At 38.5% G+C, this 24,454-nt stretch overlaps 1 protein-coding gene across 3 annotated transcripts in view; it reads right to left on the bottom strand.

The window, feature by feature from the left end:
- The window catches only part of KIF6 (kinesin family member 6), a 392,154-nt gene that overhangs the window by 292,917 nt on the left and 74,783 nt on the right, over window positions 1-24,454 (bottom strand). For 2 of the 3 annotated variants that reach the window (XM_045498079.1, XM_045498078.1), the window contains 2 exons: window positions 18,183-18,330; window positions 12,832-12,941 (listed from right to left, as the gene is read on the bottom strand). In XM_045498079.1, coding sequence (XP_045354035.1) covers window positions 12,832-12,941; window positions 18,183-18,330 — 258 coding nt within the window. Of the gene's footprint in view, window positions 1-1,601; window positions 1,604-3,989; window positions 3,995-12,831; window positions 12,942-18,182; window positions 18,331-24,454 lie in introns of those variants that run through there. The other variant, XM_045498080.1, reaches the window with a different exon arrangement.

A 24,454-nucleotide genomic window follows, 5' to 3' on the forward strand; every position in this document is an offset into this window, starting at 1 on the left:
TTCAAATGCTATGAAAACAAATATCATCCAAAGAACTCGAGACAGAGAACTGGAAGCTGTTGGCCACTGCTGTGGAGAAGGAAGACCAAAACGAGAATTACCCATGATAGGCAAAGGCAGAATCGTGCCAGCTACAATTACTGTGTGGGAGAACCAACACTCTGCTCACAGATGGTTATATTCATTTATTTATTGGTTACTGTCATTTAACTATTTCACTAAGATTTAGTATATACGTGAAACATTCTTTCATTTCTATTTTTTTTCCAAAATTGTATCCAAATATGATAAATGTTTAGGTTGTTAATAACTTGATAAGGTCACTTTTCTGTATTTTATTAAACTAACCAAACTCTCCTCACCCCCAAACAATATCACTGTGCAACCACCAATAAACCAATGGCCCCCAAATCTAATGTACATAACCAGGGCTTACTGTGCTTTATTGCTTATAGGCAATCATTTGCACAATTGTACAAAAGATAATATTTTACACGCCAAATACTATGCTTGCTATTCTCCTTCTTACACCAGTACCCTTTGCTAATTTCCAATTATATTCAGCCATATATATCATGTTCCTTCTGGTGCTCCAGACTCAAATAACTCATCATTTAATAAATGTCTTCTTTGACCTAATTCCATACAGTTACTGTAGAGCCACACACGAAAAAATGTGTCTTTTTCAGAGCTACCAACTTTTTTTTGTTTCCAAAGAAGATATTTCTCCTCTCATTTTCACTAATACTTGCTTTCTCATTCAGATTGCATGGTTGTATCATCAAAATTATGTGGTCAAGTTGTCCACATTTGGGTAAATTATAGGAGTAAATAGATTTAGAGGCCATGGATTTCTAATTTTGGAAAACCATAGCACTTCCTCTGTCAGGTAAACAGATTTATACACCTCTCAGATTATGCTATTGCATTTGACCAGTTCTGAGTTTATTTATCATTATTTATTTTCATTTTAACATAAAGTTCATTATTTTTCCAACTATAAAAGTCATACATGCTTCTGTAAAAACGTTTGAAAATTCTAAAACGTAGAGTTTTAAAAGACAAAAACAGAGTCCCATCACAAGGATAATGATAATACATTGATGTATTTCTTTAAAGCTATTTTCTTATGCATATGTTGCAGATTTGTGGTATAAGTGCACGCACATTATATCCTTTAATATTAATAATATATTTTCCTCTATTTTTTAGGATGCAGGTGCAGAGAAAGAAATAAGGGATCCACATGAATTTTTTTTTTTCCTCCAGGTAACTAATTGCGACTCACATTGCAGGCTGACTATATGGGATCTGTCCTCCCCTTCTGTGTAAATATTAAGCTCTGATTTGTGTTCAGGGAATTATTTTAAAATACTAGACTTTCCCAGACTCCCTTGCAACTACAACTGGCCATGTAACATAATTCTGGTCAGTGACTAGTAAAGATGAAGTCAAAGGATAGAGCTTCTGGGAAAGACTCTTAAAGGGGCAGCCTCAACTAACACATGCCCTTTTCCTTATTTTTTTCTTCCAGAAATGTGGATGTGATGCTGAAGGCACGGTAGTCATTCTGCAGCAGGACTAGAGTTACTACTGAGAACGGCTCAGCTGAATGATAAAAGGAAGGCCTAGTGCATCCTGGAGCTTCCACAGCAGCTGTGGCTCCAAACTTGAGAACCCTTACGTGTGTGTGCAGGGTTGGGGCAGGGTGGGGGCAGACAGACAATTTGGTTAAGCCACTGTCAATTGGTCTGTTGTCATAAGCAGTTGCTAGTTAGTTTACTAACAAAAATGTTCAATACCAGTGACTGAATAACTTCCTTTTGTCCACATTAAATAGTGACATGGTACAGGATCTGATTCTGGTTTATCTGTTCTCACGTCTTCATCTAATTCCAAAGTGGTACAACACGATCTCATTTAATTAGAGTTTTACCTAATTTGAATACATGGCATCACTAGTCCTCTTTTATTTCTCTATGTTTCAGGCATTTCTTTGCTCTTCTTGGTAGTTTATGCTTTCAGATAAACTCTGGATTCCTTTCTGTTTTTTAAAGTCTTTAAGATTTTGCTCGCAATTTCACTGAACCTCTACCTATGGGAAGAACTGACCTCTTCAAGGTATTCACACTTCTCCTTCAGAACCAGATTAACAGCTCTCCATTTATCTTCAAACTTCTTTCATTTCTCACCAAAAAATGCATTATCTTCACAAAGACCCTGAACATTTCCTGAGTGTTTTACCTTCTTTTGCTATTGTAACTGGGTTATTCCTAGGGCTTCCTTCTTAGATCAAGTCAGACATGTACTCAAAGATAATAGGTGATCAGCCAGCCTGAGTAGCATCAGTCTGATCTCTGGTTCACAGTAACTTTCACTTTGAAAATGTCTTCAACTGTCCCAGAACTCAATCAGAAGACACAAGGTCAATTATAGTTAGCCAAACAATACATAGGCTTTGGATAAATTCCTAGTAGTACCATTGTCGGGTCATAGGGTAATTCTATTTTAATTTTTTGAGGAAACTTCACACTGTTTTCCAGAGCAACAATAGCCAAATTATGGAAAGAGCTCTAATGCCCATCAAGCAGTGAATGGATAAAGAAGATGTGGTTTACATATACAATGGAATACTACTTGGCAATGAGAAAGAATGAAATCCTGCCATTTGCAACAACCTGGATGGAACTGAAGAGTATTATGCTAAATGAAATAAGTCAGTCAGAGAAAGACAGATATCATATGTTTTTACTCCTACGTGTAATTTGAGAAACTTAACAGAGGACCATGGGGGAAGGAGAAAAATTAGTTTCAAACAGAGAGGGAGGGAGGCAAACCTCAAGAGACTCTTAAATACAGACAGCAAACTGAGGGTTGATGGGCTGGGAGGGAGAGGGGAAAATAGGTGATGGGTATTGAGGAGGGCACTTGTTGGGATGAGCACTGGGTGTTGTATGTAAGCGATGAATCATGGGAATCTACTCTCAAAGCCAAGAGCACACTGTATATGCTGTATGTTAGCTAATTTGACAATAAATTATATTAAAAAATAATTATAATATGTAGGCTAACTACTATAGAAGTTTCAGAGCTGGGAGATTAATACACTACCTGCGACATTTATCATCCGGTCCAGATGAGCCCTCTAGCTTTCTAATGGAACCTCTTCCCCTCCCTCACCTAGATTTCATTCAAAAGGTTCTTCCCCATGTGTCCTCCCTCTAGGCTGACTCAGCACTACTCCCACCTCAGCAGCAAGGCCAGATCTTAGCGCAGTCAGAACTTTGGTCTTGGCTTATGCCAATAAAATTAGGAAATCACTGAGGAAGTGGGCTATGACAGGGGATTATTGGTTGACGTGGCTCTATTCATAAGACTACTATAACTTTAAATGACTTGTATGCCTTTTTTGCATGTACACACATTATTAACTGGACAGTTGACAGCAGTTGTATTTTGTAAAAGTTTCCTGAGGTGTTTCATGTGCATGCTGCATTTTCCAACTAAATGTTAAGTTGAGGGTAAGCATACAGTTTAAATTCCTTATAATGCCTCAAAGAGCTCACTGAGATTTCTGGCATCTAGTAAATGCTCGGTGTATATGATATTGACATTCTCAAATAATTTTAATTACTTTTTCTCTATTAGTTGAGCTGTAATAGTCAGATGTGTTTCCAAACCCCGTGTGTTCTTCAGAGTGATAGAACAGAGTGACCAAGCAAGCCAAATTATTCAACACTTTTTTAGGTAATCCTATGGTTTTGCTTTTATACTCAAAATTTAAAACAGATTGGAAAATTATCAGACTACACCAAATAAGGTTTAGATAAGGTCATGAGGATGGGGTTCCCATGATGGGATCAGTGCCCTTATAAGAAGAGAAAGAGACTAGAGCACATGCGTGCTCTCTCTCTCTCTCTCTCCACCATGTAAGGACATAACAAGAAGAAAGCTATCTATTACCCAGGAAGACAGCTCTCACCAGGAACCAAATCTGCCAGTTCCTTGATATGGGACTTCCCAGTCTCTAGAACTGTAAGAAATAAGTGTCTGTTGTTTAAGCCACCTAGTCTATGGTACATTGTTCTCGTAGCTGAGCTGACAAAGACAGCCTCCTATATAAGACATTTCAGATGTTGAGAATGATTTCTTTCAACCAGCCATTCACAGTAGGGGAAGTCAACTTGCCTTTTGAGATTACGCTAGAAGGACAGGCTTTGGGTAGAAGTGTGTCATTTTCAGGCTGGAAAGGCTCTCTATTCCTTCTGCTATGGTCACTGACAATGTCCCATTTCTCTAAGAAACACAGTTCCTGGCCAATCCATGAAGGACATAGAGTATAAGTGACCATACACAGTATAAGTGACTTATACACAGAGTATAAGTCACTGGTCACTTGCTCAGATCATCCCAGAGAACAGCACCGCTGCTTCTCAAGAAGTTGCCTCCCAGCTGTATCAGTAATGAAATTAGTTGAAGAAAAGACTGGAGTTCGTTTTAACTTTGAGATCTATGCTTATAGGTCCAGAATCTGTTCAAATGCTCAATGGGACCAGAAAAATAACACAAATGAAAAAAAACATAATACAACAGGTAGGAATAAGAACTGAAAGATGTATGCTTCAGCTAAAGGCACTAAATTCAAAAATTTTAAACATGAAATGTGTAGGCCAAATAAAGTAGATTTGTGGCCAATCCAAGGAGAGTCCTAGACATAAGTGGAAAGCTTGGCTTTCAAAAGGACATTTTCCTGGGGCTAGAGGGAAGGAGGTGAGTGGGAAGCAGGGTAGGAGGCAGCAAGTTGGGGTAATTCCTATTTGGCAGCTTCGATAGTCTGTCTGAGGTGAGGATACAAGTGGCGTGGAAAAGGATTGGGGCACACAGTGTGTGACAAAAGAGACGGACATTTGATGTAACTATTGTGGGGACTGGGAGAAAAATCACTGGGTGTATGAAGACACTGCTTAGCAGGCTGAGGGCTTAGCTGAGGTTGAAGACCATAATGAGGCAGAGTTTTTCTCCAGCCTTCTCTGAACTCCCAGGTGGAAATCAGTATCTTCCCTCATGCCCTTAAAGAACCCAGGGCATCTTATCACTTACTACGTAAGTCTGAAATTATCATTTTATGAGTCTATTCTACTAAACTAGCCCCCTTTGAGGTACTCGCAGAGCCTTGCAGAGTGTCCAACACAAAACAGACAGAGCTGAGAAGGACTCAAAGTTGTGGCTCACACAAGAGGTTCCAGAGCCCTGAAGAAGCCCAGAAACACAGTCTTCTCAGAGCTCAGATGGAATGCCAGGATACAACATGGATCTCCTGGGCAAGAGCACCAGAACCCCCAGGTCTGATGTTTGATGGACGGAGGTAAATATCCTGGTCCATCTCTTGGCAGACATGGAATCTTAGGGAAATATCACACTATCTAAGTGAACCTCAGGTTAGTCATCCATAAAGCATAGATTATGATACCTACCTCCTCAAATGAGATACTGCATTTAAAGTCCCTAGGATAGGGACCAGCACACAACAGGTGCCCATTTCCCTCATGGAGAGATTTTTTTCTGGTATCTCTAAAAAGAACTTTTCCTAAGTGGATGAGGGAAGGGATTAATACAGACCACCTGCATTGGAATCACCTGGGCTGCTTATTCAAACATATTTGAATTTTCTGGAGGTGGGGGCCAACAATCTGCTTTTTTAAACAACATCTAGGTGATTCTCCTACATAGTTATATTTTCACACATAGTTAAATTTCAAGCCACTGGATTATGTATTCCAATTCTGTCCCTCCTTTTTACTCCCACTGCCAACAAGATGATCCTAATAACTTCCCACAATGCTCTGTGGTCTGACTCCCATCCATCTCATTCTAGCCTTACATGCTACTGAGTGATTTTTCTTCCTAAAAGGCAGTTCCAAGCTGCTCTACCCTTGAATAAAAATCTCTGAGGGCTACACCTTCCTGCCAAATCCTGGCATTCCTACTTTTCTGTCTCAATGTTCTCACCTACTCCCTTCCTGGGGTCCAAACAGGTCTATTAACCGTCACAGAACAAGCTCAGTGCTCTTCCCTTTGTTTCCACATGAAGGCCACACTCCACTGCCCCAAGTCTTACACCTTCCCTCAAGGACTATCTCATGTACCACCTTCTCTGGGAGAGAGACATCACTTGATCTGATGTCGTTTCTTCCTCCTTTAAGCCCTAGTCATTCTTTGTGCCTTTCTTATGATGTTTTTCATATTCTACCTTATGCTATTTTATACTAGTTTTCCCCACTCTGCTGTGAGGTCCAGGAAAAGTAAAGACTATGTCAGTAAAGTCAGTGCCTACCTAGCACAGTATGTGGAATCAAGATGGATCTCTATAAATGTTTGTTGAATAAATGAATGATTCCACATGACTAGAATGTAAGCCATGAGGGCAGACACTGCATTCATCTTTTTTTGTAACTCCTGCAACACTTAAGAGTGTTTCATATCCAGTGGGCATAGCAATTTGATGAATTAAATTTAACATCCATCTATTTGTTTTCCTTTGGCAACAAATTATTTTACAACAAAGCCGAGATTGCAATACTGGATGCTGGAGTTTACTGACTTTTTGCTAACAGTAATAACCATGACCATCTTTGGAAACTTAAATGCATTATGCATCCCTATTTAGGAATACTAAAATTACACTTAAGTAAGGTGACTATTTTCCCTATGGTTAAGACCAGTAGTTATACTGTTTTACTCCATAAGACATACTTAGATTCTAACTATATTCTCTTTATAGCATATGACATAAAGACTTTCAAAAATAGATGTTTTATTTTCATTTAAATTGCTAAATACAGAATGCATTGAATACATGTGTGTATGTATATATATATATACACACAAATATATAGACAATTATTTTGTAATTAAACTTGTTTTGTGAAAATTGTAGATTTGCATGCAGCTATAAGAAATAATGTACCCATTACCCAGTTTTTCCCAATGATAACATCATGTAAAACTATATTAAAATATCACTACTAGGACACTGACATTGATAGAATCCACTGATCTTATTCAGATGTCCCAGTTGTGTGTGTGTGTGTGTGTGTGTGTGTGTGTGTGTGTTTAGTTCTATGGGATTTAATCACATGAGTAGTTTTGTGTATCCACAGTCACAGTTGAGAAACAGAACAGTCCATGACCATAAGGATCTCTCACTGGCCTTGTATAACCATCCCCACTTCCCTCCCTAACTCCTGTCAACCACTCATCTGTTATCTAGTTCTATAATTTTGTCACTTAAAAAATATTACATAAATAAATCATACACCATATGACCTTTTGGGATTGGCTTTTTTCACTCGGTGTAATTCCCTGGAGATTCATCCAAGCTGTTAAATGTATGAATAGTTCGTTCCTTTTCGCTACTGTTGTTTTGTTAACTAAAGGCCCATAGCTTCTATTAGGGTTCACTCTAGGTGGTATATATTCTATGAGTTTGGACAAGTGACCCACCATTATACTATCAGATAGAATAGTTTCACTGCCCAAAAAGTCCCCTGTGCTTCACCTATTCATCCCTGTATCTTTCCCCATCCCAACCACCAGCAACTAGTGCTCTTCCTACTGTATCTATAGTTCTTCCTTTTCCACAATGTCAAATACTTGGAATCATACAGTATATAGACTTTGTGTGTCTTCTGTGGCTTAATAGCGCTTTTCTTTTTATTGCCAAATAATGTTCCACTGCACGGATGTATCACAGTTTGTTCTTCTATTTGCCTAATGTAGGACATCTTGGTTGCTTCCGGCTCTTGGCAATTATGAATAAGGCTGATATATCCATTCATGGGCAGGTTTCTGTACTGACATAAGTTTTCAATTTATTTGGTTAAATACACAGAAGTATAACTGCTGGATCCTATCCTAAGAACTATGTTTGTTTTTTAAGAAACTGACGTCATCTTTTAAAATAGCTATACCAGGGCACCTGGGTGGGTCAGTTGGTTGAGCGTCTGACTCTTAATTTCAGCTCAGATAGTGACCCCAGGGCCATGGGATTGAGTCCTGCATCAGGTTCTGCGTGGAGTGTAGAGCCTGCTCAGTGGAGTGTAGAGCCTGCTCGAGGTTCTCTCCCTCTCCCTCTGCCCTTCCCTCACTTGGGCATGCATGCACACGCTCTCTCTCAAACAAACAAACAAATAAATAAATAAATAAATAAATAAATAAATAAATAAATAAATAAATAAAATGTAGCATATTGCATTTCCTCCAGCAATGACTGAGCATTCCAGCTGCTCTACATTCTTGTCAGCATTTGGTATTGCCAGTTTTTTAGGTTTTTGCCATTCTAGTAGGTACATAGTAGTTTTAATTAGCAATTCCCAAATGACAGATGATGTGGAGCATCTTCTCAGATGCTTAGCTTCTTTGGTGAGCTGTCTGTTCAGAGCTTTTTCTCATTTCTTCATTGGCTTGTTAGTTTTCTTGTTGCTGAGTTTTAAGAGCTCTTTGTATATTTTAGATGTAAGTCCTTTATCAGATATGTGTTTGGTAAATATTTGCTCTCAGTCTCTGGGTTGTCTTTTTATTCTCTTGACAGTGTCTTTCAGAGAGCAGAAGTTTTTAATTTTAATGAATCTCAACGCATCTATTTCTTCTTTCACAGATCATGCTTTTAATGTTGTATCTAAAAACTCCTTGCCAAATGACTACAGCAACATTTGAAAGAAGCAATTGACTTTAGTCCAATCCCCTGACATTATATATACAAAGTCCACAGGCAGTCTATAGGCAAATGCTTCAGTAACAGCAGAGTTGGAACTCATTAGAGTGTAAAAAAACAAGGATCAGAAAAGACAGAGTGCCCCATGAGAAGAACGTCCAGCAGGTGATTTGGAGGAAGCTGTGTTGCTCAGTAGTAAGAAACCTGTTACTGATGGCTATTGTTGTGCAACATCATATTGACCTTGAATTTGATTAGACATGGTTATGCCACGTATAAGAATGTCAAAGGGATACAATGTGTATCTTGCCATTGTCCCTCAAATGGATGACCACAAGACAGAACCAAAGTCAACAGACACTTTGCCTATTATTTTTGGATCACAGTCAGAGTATTTGGGACATTCCAGCTCACAACAATGAAACCAGTCAATCAGATGGATAAGATTGTGGGGTTAGAACTCATCCCAGTTCAAGAGTGTATGAAACCAGATTAACAGTACATACTCTTAATCTAATCCAGGTACAGCAAAAGTCACATTCTATTACAAAGAATTACTTGATAGTCTTAGTAAAAGGCAAACTCTCTAAAATCCCCAGAAAACCAGCAGACTCAATACCAGTCAAATCCCATCATCCCCACACCAAAAGACTATGCTGTTCTTGAATTGTTTTTGAATTCAATTGTACTGAATATATTTGAAGTAAATAAGCTATACTCCTGGGATATGGGAGTCTTCTTTCATAATGAGAATCTTTTCATTTTTATTTTAATGGATTTGTTTTCATGTAATTATATTCCAAAATGTAAGAAGAACATCTTTCTGTCCACTTTTGTATGGGGGAGGGCAGTAGTTCACTGAAAACATCTGTTTTGTAATTGAGGTCACTTCTGACTTGAGTCAGTGAACTCATTCTCCAACAAGAGGATGAAGCTACCAAAGAAGAGCCGTAGTTTAAGGTAGAAAGCTAGTGACATCTACCGAGACAATCTGATCGACCTTGAGATCCACCACTAAATGCCAGGCATATCAGGAAACACAGAGACACAGAGTGAATTAAAGCATTGTCCTTGCTTTCAAGAGGCAGAAGGCTCCTTTCTAGGAGGAAAATACAAGATATCTACATCACTTCTTATTTTTTTGTGAAGGGGAAAAGAGTCACCAAAGAAGTCCTATTCTGTGAGGTCGCCAATCTTTGACCTCTAAAAGTCTGTTAAATATTATATAACCCAACGCCCACATTTTATAGACCATGAGAAACCCAGAAAAGTGAAAAAATGTATCTAAGATTGAGGGGTTGGGACTAGAACCCAAATGTCCTGACTTCTAATCAAGTGCTCTTGACTATACATTACACTGCCTCTCTTAGAAGTCAACGACTTTTCTCATTCCTAGTTCTCATAGTCAGGTTGCACCCAAGTATGTCCATTAGACTCTGATTCACAGAGCTCATGCTGTTGTTCCTTTATATTTTCATCTTCAAAAATTCTACTTTACAGTTTCAATTTAACAGATAATTTTTTTAAATCTTAAGAACTTACTTTGGCCTAGTGGTAGAGAGACTACCAACTCAGGTAAGGCATACTTCCTACCTCTGAGGAAGTTATTGTAAACATCTAGTAAGGTACTCTTAGCCACCAAAGTTATGTATATGAAACTCAATACCACCACCCAATCAAGTTTTCTAACAGAAATCACCTTTTTAGTCAATGACTCCAATTCTCTGGGCCCCATGGTAAAATCCTGAAGCTATTTTTGCTACTCTGGCATGAAAGTGAGAGTATGTAGTTTTCAATTTTTTTTAATGTTTATTTATTTTGTTTTTTTTTTAATTTTTTTTTTTAACTTTTTATTTATTTTTGAGACAGAGAGAGACAGAGCATGAACGGGGGAGGGGCAGAGAGAGAGGGAGACACAGAATCGGAAGCAGGCTCCAGGCTCTGGGCCATCAGCCCAGAGCCCGACACGGGGCTCGAACTCACAGACCGTGAGATCGTGACCTGAGCTGAAGTCGGACGCTTAACCGACTGAGCCACCCAGGCGCCCCTATGTTTATTTATTTTGTGTGTGTGTGTGTGTGTGTGTGTGTGTGTGTGTGTGAGAGAGAGAGAGAGAGAGAGAGAGAGAGAATCTGAACTAGGCTCCAGGCTCTAAGCCGTCCGCACAGAACCCAACACAGGGCTCAAACTCACCAACAGTGAGATCATGACTTGAGCCAAAGTCGGATGCTCAACTGAGTGAGCCACCTAGATGCCCTTGTGGTTTTTAATTCTTGCTCTACAATTAACAGATTAGTTTTGACACCCTGGAAAAGTCATACCTCTCTGAGTTTACTCTTCTCAATCAGTAAAATACAGAGAACCAACCTGCTGTAATTCACCTTTGTTTCAAATCCAATCAAATCCAAGGTGAGAGGCATAATCAATTTATTTGATTTCTATCTAACTAGCTAGCTAATTATCATCTATTTATTTTTTTTATGCGTTATCTCTCAAACTTCTTTCTCTTCCTCCATGTTTGTCATAGCCAAGACTTTCATTTCTGGAATATTGCTAAGCAGGTTTCAAGTTCTTCAGTGTAGATATGACTTGTTAAAAGCAATTTTAATCCGGATTTAGCCTAGAGGTACACAGGTTAGACTGGAGGCTAGAAAATTAATTTAAAAGCCTATTAGAGTAATAATCAATCTCACAGCAAAAGCCCACCATTCAAGTACCTCAAAAGCTGGCTTCTGTTAGCCTTTCTGCTTTTATCTCACATGACTCCTCAACACATGGCCTTTCTGACTACATCTTCATATTTTTAATGTTGCTGTTTCTAACCTTCCTCTGAGGAACATTTTACCTCTCTGTAAACTTAATTCCAATAGTTTCCTTAAGACCAATTTCTTCCATGGAGTCAGATCTTTCCTTTCTCTTCTTATATTCTTTAATTAACATATTTAGAAACCAACAATAATCCCCTTTCCTAACTCTCTCTAATGAATACAATTGGCATAAAAGAGATACATAAAAACTCCCTGTCAATATTAAAGGAAGAATACATACAAAGATGATGTAAAGAGTATAATTTATTTTCTTTATTATTTCCTTATTTCTTTTGCAAACCAGAACAAGCCAGCAATTGGTTGTTGATCTTTGTGGTAGAGGATTAATATGTGTTTTTAAATTGCTTTAGAATATTAAGAAAATTAAAATACATTTTCTTGGCTATAACAACTTTTTAAATTTATTTTATTTATTTTTATTATTCATTTATTTATTTTTAAGAGTGAGAGAGAGAGAGAGAGAGAGAGAGGAGAGAGAGAAGGGGAGGGGCAGAGAGAGGGGGACAGAGAATCCCAAGGAGGCTCTGCATTGTCAGCACAGAGCCTAATGCGGGGGTTGATCTCATGAACCATGAGATCATGACCTGAGCCAAAATCACAAGTCGGAGGCTTAGCCAACTGAACCACCTAGGCATCCCTACCAACTTCTGATATATGAAGATGTCTGGACAAAAGGATATGAAATATTATCAATTAATATGTAATTCAGGCAGATATTCAAACAAGCAGTGAGTAATAAACGCTGGCAGGGTAACTTACTCAGTAGGTAAGCTCTGAAGACTCTGTTTATATTTCAGTCATGCAGCAATCAGTGCCAATCTGACCAAATGATTTTCAGGGTCAGTCTTACAATAGAGAAGCAACAGGGAAAACAAAGTTTTATTTTCTCTCTTTCAGTCTCTCATTGCTGCTTGAGCCCTAATTTGAACTCCCTCTTCAGACAAAGGCCACAAATGAAGGAGGAAAGGGTCTGACTCCGCAGAGGTAAAGCAGTACCAGCATATCCCACTAGTCCACTCTACCCCGGGTCCGAGAACATTCAGTGCACTCTCTTGTACCAACTCCAAAAGAGATTTTCCCAAGAAATGGGTTTCAAGCAATTTTAGCTCCCATCATTGCTGTCTATTTGTCATAACTGAAAAAAAATATCCATTATATTACAAAAAAGATTCTGTTATCCAGTATTTGTTAATTATGATTGAGACCAGAAACATAAAAAGTTTCAAAGAAAACAATTGAAAGGAACATCTGAAAGTAATTTCCCCCATTCTTTGTTGTTCTGCTACTCACGGCAAATCTTCCAAACTGGAGGCTTCATGTCTTGGATCCAACAGATCATAACCACATTCATTGTAGATTTCCAAATAGGAAATGTGCGTTGTATATATTGTGCTGCTGTCCTGATTGGAAAAGGGGAAGACGTTATTTAATGGCTATAAATAACGATTCAGCTCAGAGGAGGATGAACACATTTATCACTATAGTTTCCTCACAGCTTCTTTTCTTTACCCTCCTCACTTTGTATGGTTTCCATTTTCAGTTCGTGACACTTTCAAGTTGCCAGTAACCATATGCATGAAGCTTTTTTTTTTTAAATAGCCAACACCCATGATTACAAGCAACTTTAGTCTGTTGTTTTTTTATTGGTTCCACGTTATACATAAAGAGTCAATATACACTTAAAATGAGCCAACTTGGTTGCAGAAATGTATAACACACCATTTTTTACTTTCCAGACCCCCCTCCAAAAAAAAAAAAAAAGGTTACTGTGAAAAAATAAACTTACATTCTGTGAATAGCCTATTCATAAAAGAAAACAGTATCATTACTTCTGTTTAAAACCTTCAGTAGCAAAAGAGTTTCCAGCTTTCATCATAATTCTTTTAAAAATTTTTCCAATATTCAAAATTTCTGGTGACATAGATAACAGACAATAGTAGATAATGTAAAATGAATCCCAGGGGACAGAAATAGTTTAGATCAATCAGGTAACAGTAAGAGTAGACATTCACAGCTCACTGCCTATAACTTCTCTCTTGGGTTAATCTTCCTGGCCCACGTGGCAATCAGGGATATTGAGCTATTCATTTGAGAGAGGTACTTTGTGGGGGTTAATACTGAAATGCAATGACACAGGCATCAATGCAATTAGGATAAAAGTCCAGGCAACTGGTCCTGTCTCAGTTCTGCTAGCAGATAAAAAGGACCCACTCCCTCTGAGATAGAATAAAATGGAATTTTTTCAGGTCTCAAGAAAACTGAAATTTTTTTTTTCAGTTTTCAAGACCAAATATCAATTGATAGCACTTTCTTCTTGTTTCTCCCAAAATACAGATGCTTGCATTTCAGCAAATAGAGTCCTACTTCTCATAACAGAATATATTTGTGTCTCATGGCAAGAAGGTCAGCAGGTTGTCAGAGTCAATACTCACAAAGAGATTTTCCTTAGGATGACCTTCCTGACTGATTCTCACCCATATCCAAGACAATCCATTTGACAGATACTATTTAAAGGGAGAGACGACCAAGTCACAGAGATGGAAGAGAGAACACAGGCCTGCATATCCAGGGCTGGAATCCTAGTCCTACTTGCTATAATACTCTACTGTGTCAGGCCTCAGTTTCCACACTGATTAGTGAGGAAATTGAATAATGAATTCCTAATGCGTTCTTCAGATTAAAATTGATATGATTCTCTGGTTCTAAAGTGGCTCAAACTATCCAAATAAAAACACCAATATTCCATAAGAACAAAATAACACCTGAAAAATTAAGGCAATTCTCAGGCAGCACATGACCAGAGCAAAACTCTCAAGCTACACCTGAAATGTCATGTTTTGGTGGCCTGGGAAGGTGACAGCATGGACTGAGTCTCTACTAAACAAATCTATCCCCACCAAATGCTGGAAGTCCTGCTGATGTAGGCGACTCTGTTTATCCTAACAAACACCCTGCTGATTAGATTAGTGTCCTAGTTTAGCAAAGGCATCATTCAACATCATTCTTTGGGTTATGGCACAGGTATCAGAGATCATATATTCTAGACAGATTCTGTGTGGTCTTTAGTCTAATCCAGTTTTCCCTCAAGTATCCTATGAAATACTTGTGAAAAAAGTGTTCCACAATGAACATATATGCTGTCCTCTCTAGAAGACTCTCAGAGCAAGATTCTCAGAGCCAGTTGAAGGCCATGGGGGATCATTTAGCAACCTCTCAGCAAGTTTAAGAGCAACATACTTCTAAAACTTATCTGAACATAACTGAAATATCCCGTATGTTATAGTTTGAGATTTTAGCACACAGTTCTGAGCTCATCTTAGCATCAGAAAAAGCTGGGTTTGAATACGGGATCTGCCATTTATAACTGAGTGATCCTGCACTATCGTCAGCTGTTTAATTATGAAATTGTGGATAACTCTTATCTTGTAGAACTGTTGTAACAGAGAAATAGGGTTCTGTATTTAAAATCTGACTAGAGGGGCGCCTGGGTGGCGCAGTCGGTTAAGCGTCCGACTTCAGCCAGGTCACGATCTCGCGGTCCGTGAGTTCGAGCCCCACGTCAGGCTCTGGGCTGATGGCTCGGAGCCTGGAGCCTGTTTCCGATTCTGTGTCTCCCTCTCTCTCTGCCCCTCCCCCGTTCATGCTCTGTCTCTCTCTGTCCCGAAATAAATAAACGTTGAAAAAAAAAAAAATTTAAAATCTGACTAGAAATGTGTGTCCCTGTAGTAAGGACCAATAAGGTGTTGCTGTTGCTACTGTTATTATTATTGCTAATGTTATTGTTTTTACCATTATTTCTAAAAGCCCCCAAATAGAGAATTCAGCAAGAATATAAAAGGAAAGTAAAAGAAAGGCAAAACAACAGCCAATTTGTATGTTCCTCTGCAGTGGAGAAACTCTCTTCTTCCAGAAAGTAGAAGGAATCATAAGTCAGGAAAATGGCAAGACTACTCCCCTGAGATGATTGGGATAATGCCTTTGGCTCCTCCAGTTTCTGCATTTTCTGGACTTTTATTAGAATACACACTTAAAAGTCACTGAGCAATGTGGCAAGCTACCTTTCCTTATTATTCCTTTTTTAGTGTCTAGGATTGCCAGACTGTAATGTAACACACATGTTCCCTGCAGACAGCCTTTTCTCTTGCCCCAAAACAAGTCTGAACCTCACAGTACTCAAAAATAATGAGCTATGATTTCTAAAATAAATGGAATCAAGTGTCTTCCTTTAAAATTACTGCAAATGTGCTCCTATCACACTCACAGGCATTTTAGGAGCCAGTATGCACTTGCTCTCGGTTTATCTTGAAATAATTACTTTGCATAAGTCAAGTATGTCCTTTAAGAATTCTAGAGAACTCCATGTGGCCCTCTCAAGCAATCGACTGGGGGTATCTGCGTACCTGTCTGCATTTTTCAGGTGTACAATGCGGACAAACTTAATGATGAACCTCAAGCTGTCTCTTACTAGTTTTGCAGCAGTTCAATTTGATTAGAACGAATATGTTGTGCCCATCATGGAGATCTGTCCTTTTACAAAGAGTTGTCCTGACTATAAATTGGTCCAAGGGGCTCTCTCCAGTCCAGGAAGTGATTTAGGATAATTCAAACTGAAATGTGGTTTAGAATAATGTCAATGACAAACAGATATGAAAACAATGAACTGGGCAGACGGTAGGTACTTGGAAGACATTTAGACTTTTAGAACTATATTTTGGTATTCACAGACAAAATTTTAAAAGGGACAAATATATTTTCCATTAGGAAAGGATTTATTTATTCTGTTTAACTTAATCAGGGAAATTGGCTTCATTTGTCCTAAGTTTCAAAGGATTCTTTGAAATTAATCAGGATCATTTGTGTGTGTCTCTCTCTCTCTCTCTCTCTCCCTCTCCCTCTCCCTCTCTCCATATATATATATATATATATATATATGGATATAGATATTAATGGCTATAGTAACTGAGCTCATACATTGACCATGTACTATGTGCCAGGACAATATCTTTATGGATCATGTTCAACCCTCAGAAGCAACTCCATAAGCCTGAGACATTAAGTGACCACCTCAAGGCCACATGCTGTAAGTAGTACATTTTCTCAGAACAAGGTTGGTCTGCACCAACTTCAATGAACTTTCCAAGACAACATACTTCCACATTGAGCCACAGCAGCAAAAACTATTAGAAATTATGTTCCCAGTCTGTGAAATCTGGGAGCAAAACAAAACAGCTAATGTCAGAAATAAATGAGTAAATGAAAAGACAGGATCTGAATCCAACATACACACTATACTCAACTCTTTCTCTTCTACATTTTCTGGCATGCAGTGTTGGCATGTTTGAGCTAGTGAGAGATGAGCTGAACTAATGGGTAATTGCTACTTTATGGATGGAAATTAGAATTATGCAGATCTCAGCGATTTCTTCTCATCTTTGCAACTCAAAATGCTAAAAGCATACAGTCAAGAAAATTTGGAATAGCTGTTACACTGACCTAGTTAGGACATTTGTTACACAGAATTAATACAACCAAGTAAGTGTAGGAGTGAGTAGGGATGCTGGAGATCCTCTAGTACAATTCAATTCTTACTTTCACAGAGGGAAAAACTGAAACCTAGAAAAGTTAAGGGAAAACTGAAATCCAAGTTCAGAGAATTTCCTTAACTCATTATTGTTTAAATACAACCAACAAAATAAAGCCAGTCTGAGATACAGAGGCAGTGTATGTAGCGGTGAAAAGCACAGGGTTTGGCATCACACAGACCTGGGATGGACCACCAGACCGGCTACTTATAAGGACCCAGGGAAAGATATTTAGACTCAGTTTTCCCAACTATAAAAGTGGGATAGGGGCGCCTGGGTGGCACAGTCGGTTAAGCGTCCGACTTGAGCCAGGTCACGATCTCGCGGTCCGTGAGTTCGAGCCCCGCATCAGGCTCTGGGCTGATGGCTCAGAGCCTGGAGCCTGTTTCTGATTCTGTGTCTCCCTCTCTCTCTGCCCCTCCCCCGTTCATGCTCTGTCTCTCTCTGTCCCAAAAATAAATAAACGTTGAAAAAAAAAATTTAAAAAAAAAAAAAAAGTGGGATAAAGATACCTGCCTTGTTAATTGTATTATATGTCGTATTCAATACTAATAAGGCAATAGGCACTTAGAGACACACATAAATGATGCATATCATATAAAGAACTCTTCATAATAATATTAATTGCAATAGGATATTTACTCTGGTAAACTCTTCTGGGCTTCTGTCACAATTGTGAAAAAGGTACAATCATATCATCTTACTCAGTGCTTTAGTAGCTGAAATAAAAATGTCTTGGTAAAAGGACATCCAGTTTCTTAATGGGGAATATAAGATGTTAGTTGGGAAAATGTGTTATCTGTTCTTTTAACCTCCATGGATGTATCAGAAGAACTCTCTTTCAGCCTTTGCTGAAACAGCATCCCTTTAATGAGAAGCACCTTAATTTCTACCTCTTCAGCAGAATCCCAAACTTTCCTTAAATATAAAGGCCAGAGTTATTACACAATAATACTTCCTCATTTAGATATAATAAAATAAAATGTCACAATAAATTTTTTACCCACTGTAAATTTCTGCTGAATATATCAAACAGAAAATGAAGTTAAAGTTTCTTACCTTTTGTAATTGCTCAAAAATGTACGACAGTGTCCTTGGGATAATGCCTCTGTCACTGTAGCGTTCTGCTCCACCCGTGATGGTGAATGTCTTACCACTGCCTGTTTGCCCATATGCAAAGATGGTACCATTGTAACCTGCCAAGACACTAAAGAAATGGCACACTTTTAATATCCAAATGGCTAATTGCACTTGAATCAAATGGCTTGTATTCTAATAGCAATCTTATTCAACACGATTGAAATGACATTTATAGAAATTTCTATATATGAGTATCTAGCTAAAATAACTGACTGTATTTTTAGGCAAGAGTATCAGACACTAATCCTTTTTTCTAAGAAAGGACCTATAACTCAAATGGAGTCCAGTCATCTTAAATAGTTTCTTTTGTGGGGCGCCTGGGTGGCGCAGCCGGTTAAGCGTCCGACTTCAGCCAGGTCACGATCTCGCGGTCCGTGAGTTCGAGCCCCGCGTCGGGCTCTGGGCTGATGGCTCAGAGCCTGGAGCCTGTTTCCGATTCTGTGTCTCCCTCTCTCTCTGCCCCTCCCCCGTTCATGCTCTGTCTCTCTCTGTCCCAAAAAAATAATAAATAAATAAACGTTGAAAAAAAAAAAATAGTTTCTTTTGTTAATTTGAATAAAATTTTTATTTAGAATACTTTTGTATTTACAGAAAAGTTGCAAAGGTAGTACAGAGTTAACACATACCCTACACCTAGTTTCCCCTATTGTTATTACGTTAGTATTGTACGTTTGCCACAGCTAAAGAATCAATATTGATGTATTATAAATTGTATTAAAATGCCTTTTGTTTTTATATAATGTCTTTTTATTTTTTTCCAGCTTTACTGAGATATAAATGACATATAACAAATGTAACTTTAAGGTGTAAAATGTGATTATGTGATACACAAATATACCGAGAAATGAGCTCCACAAAAAGGTTAGATAAGACATCCATCACCTCACATAATTATCATTTTTGTAGGTGGTGAGAACATATAAGATCTATACTCTTAACAACTTTCAAATATACAATATATGGTCAGTGTGCTATACATTAACCTGTGGAACTTACACATCTAATAACAGGAAGTTTTTACCCTTTGATCAACATCTCCACATTTTCCCCTACCCACTAGCCTCTGGCATCCACCATTCCTTTCTTTATATCTGTTGAGTTCAGTTTTTTAGATTTCACATGTGAAGGAGAACATACAGTATTTGTCTTTCTCTGTCTTATTTCACTTAGCATTGTGCTCTCAAGGTCCATCTATGTTGTTGCAAACAGCAGAATTTTCTTCTTTCTATGGCTGAATAATATTCCATTGTACATATACCACATCTTCTGTATCCATTCATCCATCAGTAGACATTTAGGTTTTTCCATGCCTTGGCTATTGGGAACATGCTGCAATGAACATGGGAATGTAGATATCTCTGAGAGATTTCATTTCCTTTGACATATACACAGAAGTGGCATTACTGGATATGGTCCTTCTATCTTTAATTTTTTTTTTAGGAAACCCCATACCATTTTCCATAGTGGCTGTACCAATTTACATCCTCACCACTAGTGCATAAGAATTTCCTTTTCTTCACATCCTTGACGGCACTTGGTGTCTCTTGGCATTTAGATAACAGCCATTCTAACAGATATGAGGACATATCTCATGCCTTTGGTTTGCATTTCCCAGAGGATTAGAAGTACTGAACACCCTTTTATGTATCTGTTTGGGCCATTTATATATCTTCTTTGGGGAAATTTCTATTCAAGTCCTCTGCCCATTTCTTGATTAGATTTGTGACTTAACATGTGATCTATCCAGGAGAATGTTTCACGTGTGCTTGAGTAGAGTCTGTAATCTGCTGCTGTTGGGTGAAATGTTACATATATGTCTGGTAGGTCCATTTGGCTTAAGGTATAGTTCACATCCAGCGTTTCCTTATTGATTTTCTGTCTGGATGATCCATCCATTGTTGAAAGTGGGGTATCAGATTCCACTACTATTATTGTATTGTTGTCTATTTCTCCCTTCAGATCTGTAAATATTTGCCTAATATGTTTAGGTGCTGTGATCTAGGATGCATATATATTGTTATATCCTTGTGATAAATTGACCCTTTTATCATTATAAAATGGCCTTCTTTGTCTCATTATCGTTTTGGCTTAAAGTCTATTTTGTGTGATAGAAGTATAGCTCCTCTTGCTTTCTTTTGGTTTCCATTTGCATAGGGTATCTTTTTCCATCCTTTCCCCTTAAGTCTCTGTGTGCGCTTAAAGCTGAAGTGAGTCTCCTGTAGGCAGCATATAGATGGGTCTTGTTTTTAATCCATTAGCCACTCTATGCCTTTTGATTGGAGAATTTAATCCATTTACATTAAAAAGAACTAAGGCAAAGTAAGGACTTAACTAATACCAACTTATTCATTGTTTCCTAGCTTTGTAGTTCCTTTGTTCCCTTCTTCCAATTTTCTTTTCTTTTTTTTTTTTTTTTTTTAATGTTTATTTATTTTTGAGAGAGAGAAACAGCACAAGCAGGTGGGGGAGGAGCAGAGAGAGAGGAAGACATAAAACCTGAAGCAGGTTCCAGGCTCTGAGCTGACAGCACAGAGCCTGACGTGGGGCTCGGACTCACGGACCCTGAGATCATGACCTGAGCCAAAGACGGACACTTAGCCGGCTGAGCCATCCAGGCGCCCCTTTTATTGTCTTTCTTTGTGAAGTGATTTTCCCTGTGGTATACTTTGATTCCCCCCTCTTTATCTTTTGTGTATCTACTATTCATTTTTACTATTAGTCCCATTTTTTGTGTATCTTTGACGTCACAATTTACCTCTTTTCATATCATGTCTTCATTAACAAATTATTGTAGCTATAATTGTTAATACTTTTGTCCTTTAATCTTTATACTACATTAAGTAACTAGCATAACACCATACTATATAGTATTAGAGTATTATGAATTGCTTAGACTTGCCTTTACCAGTATGCTTTATATTTTCATATCTTTTCATGTTTCAGTAGTTCTTATAAAGCACGTCTAGTGGTGATGAACTCCTTCAGGTGTTGTTTGTTTGGGAAAAATCTTTGTTTCTCCTTCATTTCTGAAAGACAGCTATGCTGGGTAAAGTATTCTTTGTTGGCAGTTTCTTTTTTTTCTTTTTCCAGAAATCTGAGTATACTGTCCCATTCTCTCCAGGCCTATAAGGTTTCTGCTGAGAAATCTGCTGATACCCTTATTATACAGGTATGTTTTTCTCTTGTTGCTTTTAAAATTCTCTCCTTGTATTTGATTTTACACAATTTTATTTTAATGTGTCTTATAAAAGATCATTTTGGGTTGAAATTATAGGGTCACCTATTAGCTGTATGAACATGGATGTCCAAACCTCTCCCCAGATTGAGAATTCTAATCCATCATTTCTTTAAACACGCTTTCTGCCCCTTTATCCCTCTCTTCTCCTGAGACTTTAATAATGTGAGATTGTTTCCTTTAATGGTATCCCATAATTCAGAAAGGTTCTCTTCACTCTTTGCATTTGTTCCTTTTGCTTCTCTGACTAGATAATATCAAATGATATGGTTTCTAGTTAACTAATTTTTTATTCTACTTGATTGAGTCTGCTTTGAAGCTTTCTATTGAATTGTCAATTCAATCACTGTATTTTTTAACTCTAGGATTTGCTTTGCTTGTTGTTTTTTTTTTTAATGGTTTCTATTCCTTTGTTGAACTTCTCATTTTGTTCATGTATTTTTTTCCTAATTTCATTTAGTTGTGTTTTCTTGTAATTCACTGAATTTCCTTAAGAGGATTATTCTAAATTCTTTGTCAGATACCTCATAGATCTCCATTTCTTCAGGGTCAGTTACTGTAGCTTTATTAGTTTCCTTTGGTGATCTCATGCCTACATGGGTGGATATGGACACTGGGTCCACAGTGGCTGACCAGGTACTGGGGATCACTGGGGTAGGTCCAGCATCTGGATCTACAGGGGCCAGTCCAGTGTGAGGATGGGCTGGGAGCCTGGTTTCATGGGAGCCAGCCTGGAGGCTGGGGTCCAGGGGCCAACCTGGCATTAGGACCAGCCTGTAGTCTTAGGCCATGGGAGTTGGCTTACACCATAGGGCACGAGGGGCCAAGTTGGCCTGCAGTGACCAGTGTGATGCTGGGCAGGTCAGGAACCTGGGTCTGTGGAAGCCAGCCTCAAAGCTCAGGCTTTAGGGCTTGGGCTGGCATTGGAGAGGGCTGGCATTGTGGGTTTGGTGGGAACCAACCAGACACTAGAACTACAGGAGCCACCTGAGGCCATGGATGCTGGCCAAACAGGGATGGGTTGGGATCCCTGAATTTGCTAGAGTCTGCAGGGAGCCTGATGTCATGGGAGCTGCCTGGGGCTATGGAAGCTACCCAGCCCCAGGGTAATCAGAAGCTTGGTTTTATGGGAGCATGTTGGTAGCCTACTGCTGTAGGAGCTGCTTGGGGCTACAGGAACAGGAAGGTGCTAGGGTGGGCCGGGGGATTGGATTCTCATAGCCTGCCAAGAGTCCAGTACCAAGAAATCACCTGGTGGTATGGAAGTTACCTGGGACCATGGGAACTGCCTGGGGCCACTGGAGTCAGCTGATGGTGGGATAGGCCAGCACTGGTAACCACAATAAAGTCAGTTCCTCACGTCATTCTCCTCCCAAGGGGAGGGTGTCTCTCTCAGCTGCTAGGATGTCCATGCTTGGGGGAGGAGTAATGAGGTAATGTCAATCTATCTTTTCTACCCTCTAATGCAGTAATGGCACTATCTTTCCTACCCTCCTCAATGTGTCTTCTTTTTCTTATCCCATCCCAATGCTGTTAATTCCTCACCTGGAATCCTTAGCTTTTGTGAAGGTATTTTCAGGCTTGGTAGTTATTCAAATTGATGTTTCTGGGAGGGAACAGGTGCTAGAAATTTCTATACTACCATTCTGCTGAAGTTGCTCTCCTAATTACTTTCTTCATCTTTAGTATACTGGGCTTGAATCAAATAATATGTTGAAGATAAAAGTTCTGAGGAAAGCATATGTATAATTTGGAAACTGCAAACCCGACACCTGGTACTTCATGTGGCAAATACAACACATGGTCACCTCCTAGAATACCAGGTACAGAATGTTTGCCACTACATACCTTGTAGTGTAATTCCCTAATTTAATAGTCAGCACCAACTGTAAATCCTCTAAGAATTTCCCTCTTCAATTTTCTTGTAATGACTTTTTGGTAGAAGATACTAATTCATATGTGTTCTTTAGTCCTACAGAGCAGCTTTTGATTTAATGGTGATCTTAAGAATCATGGGTCTTCCAGACTTTGAGTGATATTACAAAGCTGTAGTGATCAAGACAGTATGGTACTGGCACAAAAATAGGCACACAGATCAATGGGATAGAATAGAAAACCGAGAACTAACCCATACTTATATGGTCAATTAATCTACAATAGGGGGGAAAGAATATGCAATGGGGAAAAGACAGTATCTTCAACAAATGATGTTGGGAAAACTGGACAGTAACATGCAAAAGAATGAAACTAGGCCACTTTCTTATGGCACACACACACAAAAAAAACTCAAAATGGATCATCAAATGTGAGACCTGAAACCACAAAAATCCTTGAAGACAACACAGGCAGCAATTTCTCCAACATCAGCCATAGCAACATTTTTCTGGATATGTCTCCTGATGCAGGGTGATAAAAGCAAAAATAAACTATTAGGACTACATCAAAGTAAAAGCATTTGCACAGTGAAGGAAACAATCAACAAAACTAAAAATCAACCTATGGAATGAGAGAAGATGGTTGCAAATGATACATTCAATAAAGGTTTAGTATCCAAAATATAGAAAGAACTGATACAATTCAACATCTAAAAAACAAATAATCTGATTGAAAAATGGGCAGAAGGCATGAACAGACATGTCTGCAAAAGAGACATACAGATGGCCAGCAGACACATGAAAAGATGCTCAACATCACTCATCATCAGGGAAATGCAGATCAAAACTACAATGAAATATCACTAACCATCTGTCAGAATGGTTAAAATCAATAACATAAGAAACAAGTATTGGCAAGGATGTGGTGAAAAAGGAACACTTGTGCCTGTTGGTGGGAATGCAAACTGATGTAGCCACTGTGGAAAATGGTATGGAGATTACTCAAAAAGTAAAAAATGAACTCCCCTATGATTCAGTAATTGTACTATTGGGTATTTACCCCCAAAATACAAAAACACTGA

This window comes from Leopardus geoffroyi, chromosome B2 (genome assembly GCF_018350155.1).
Source record: "Leopardus geoffroyi isolate Oge1 chromosome B2, O.geoffroyi_Oge1_pat1.0, whole genome shotgun sequence".
Classification (NCBI taxonomy): Eukaryota; Metazoa; Chordata; class Mammalia; order Carnivora; family Felidae; genus Leopardus; species Leopardus geoffroyi.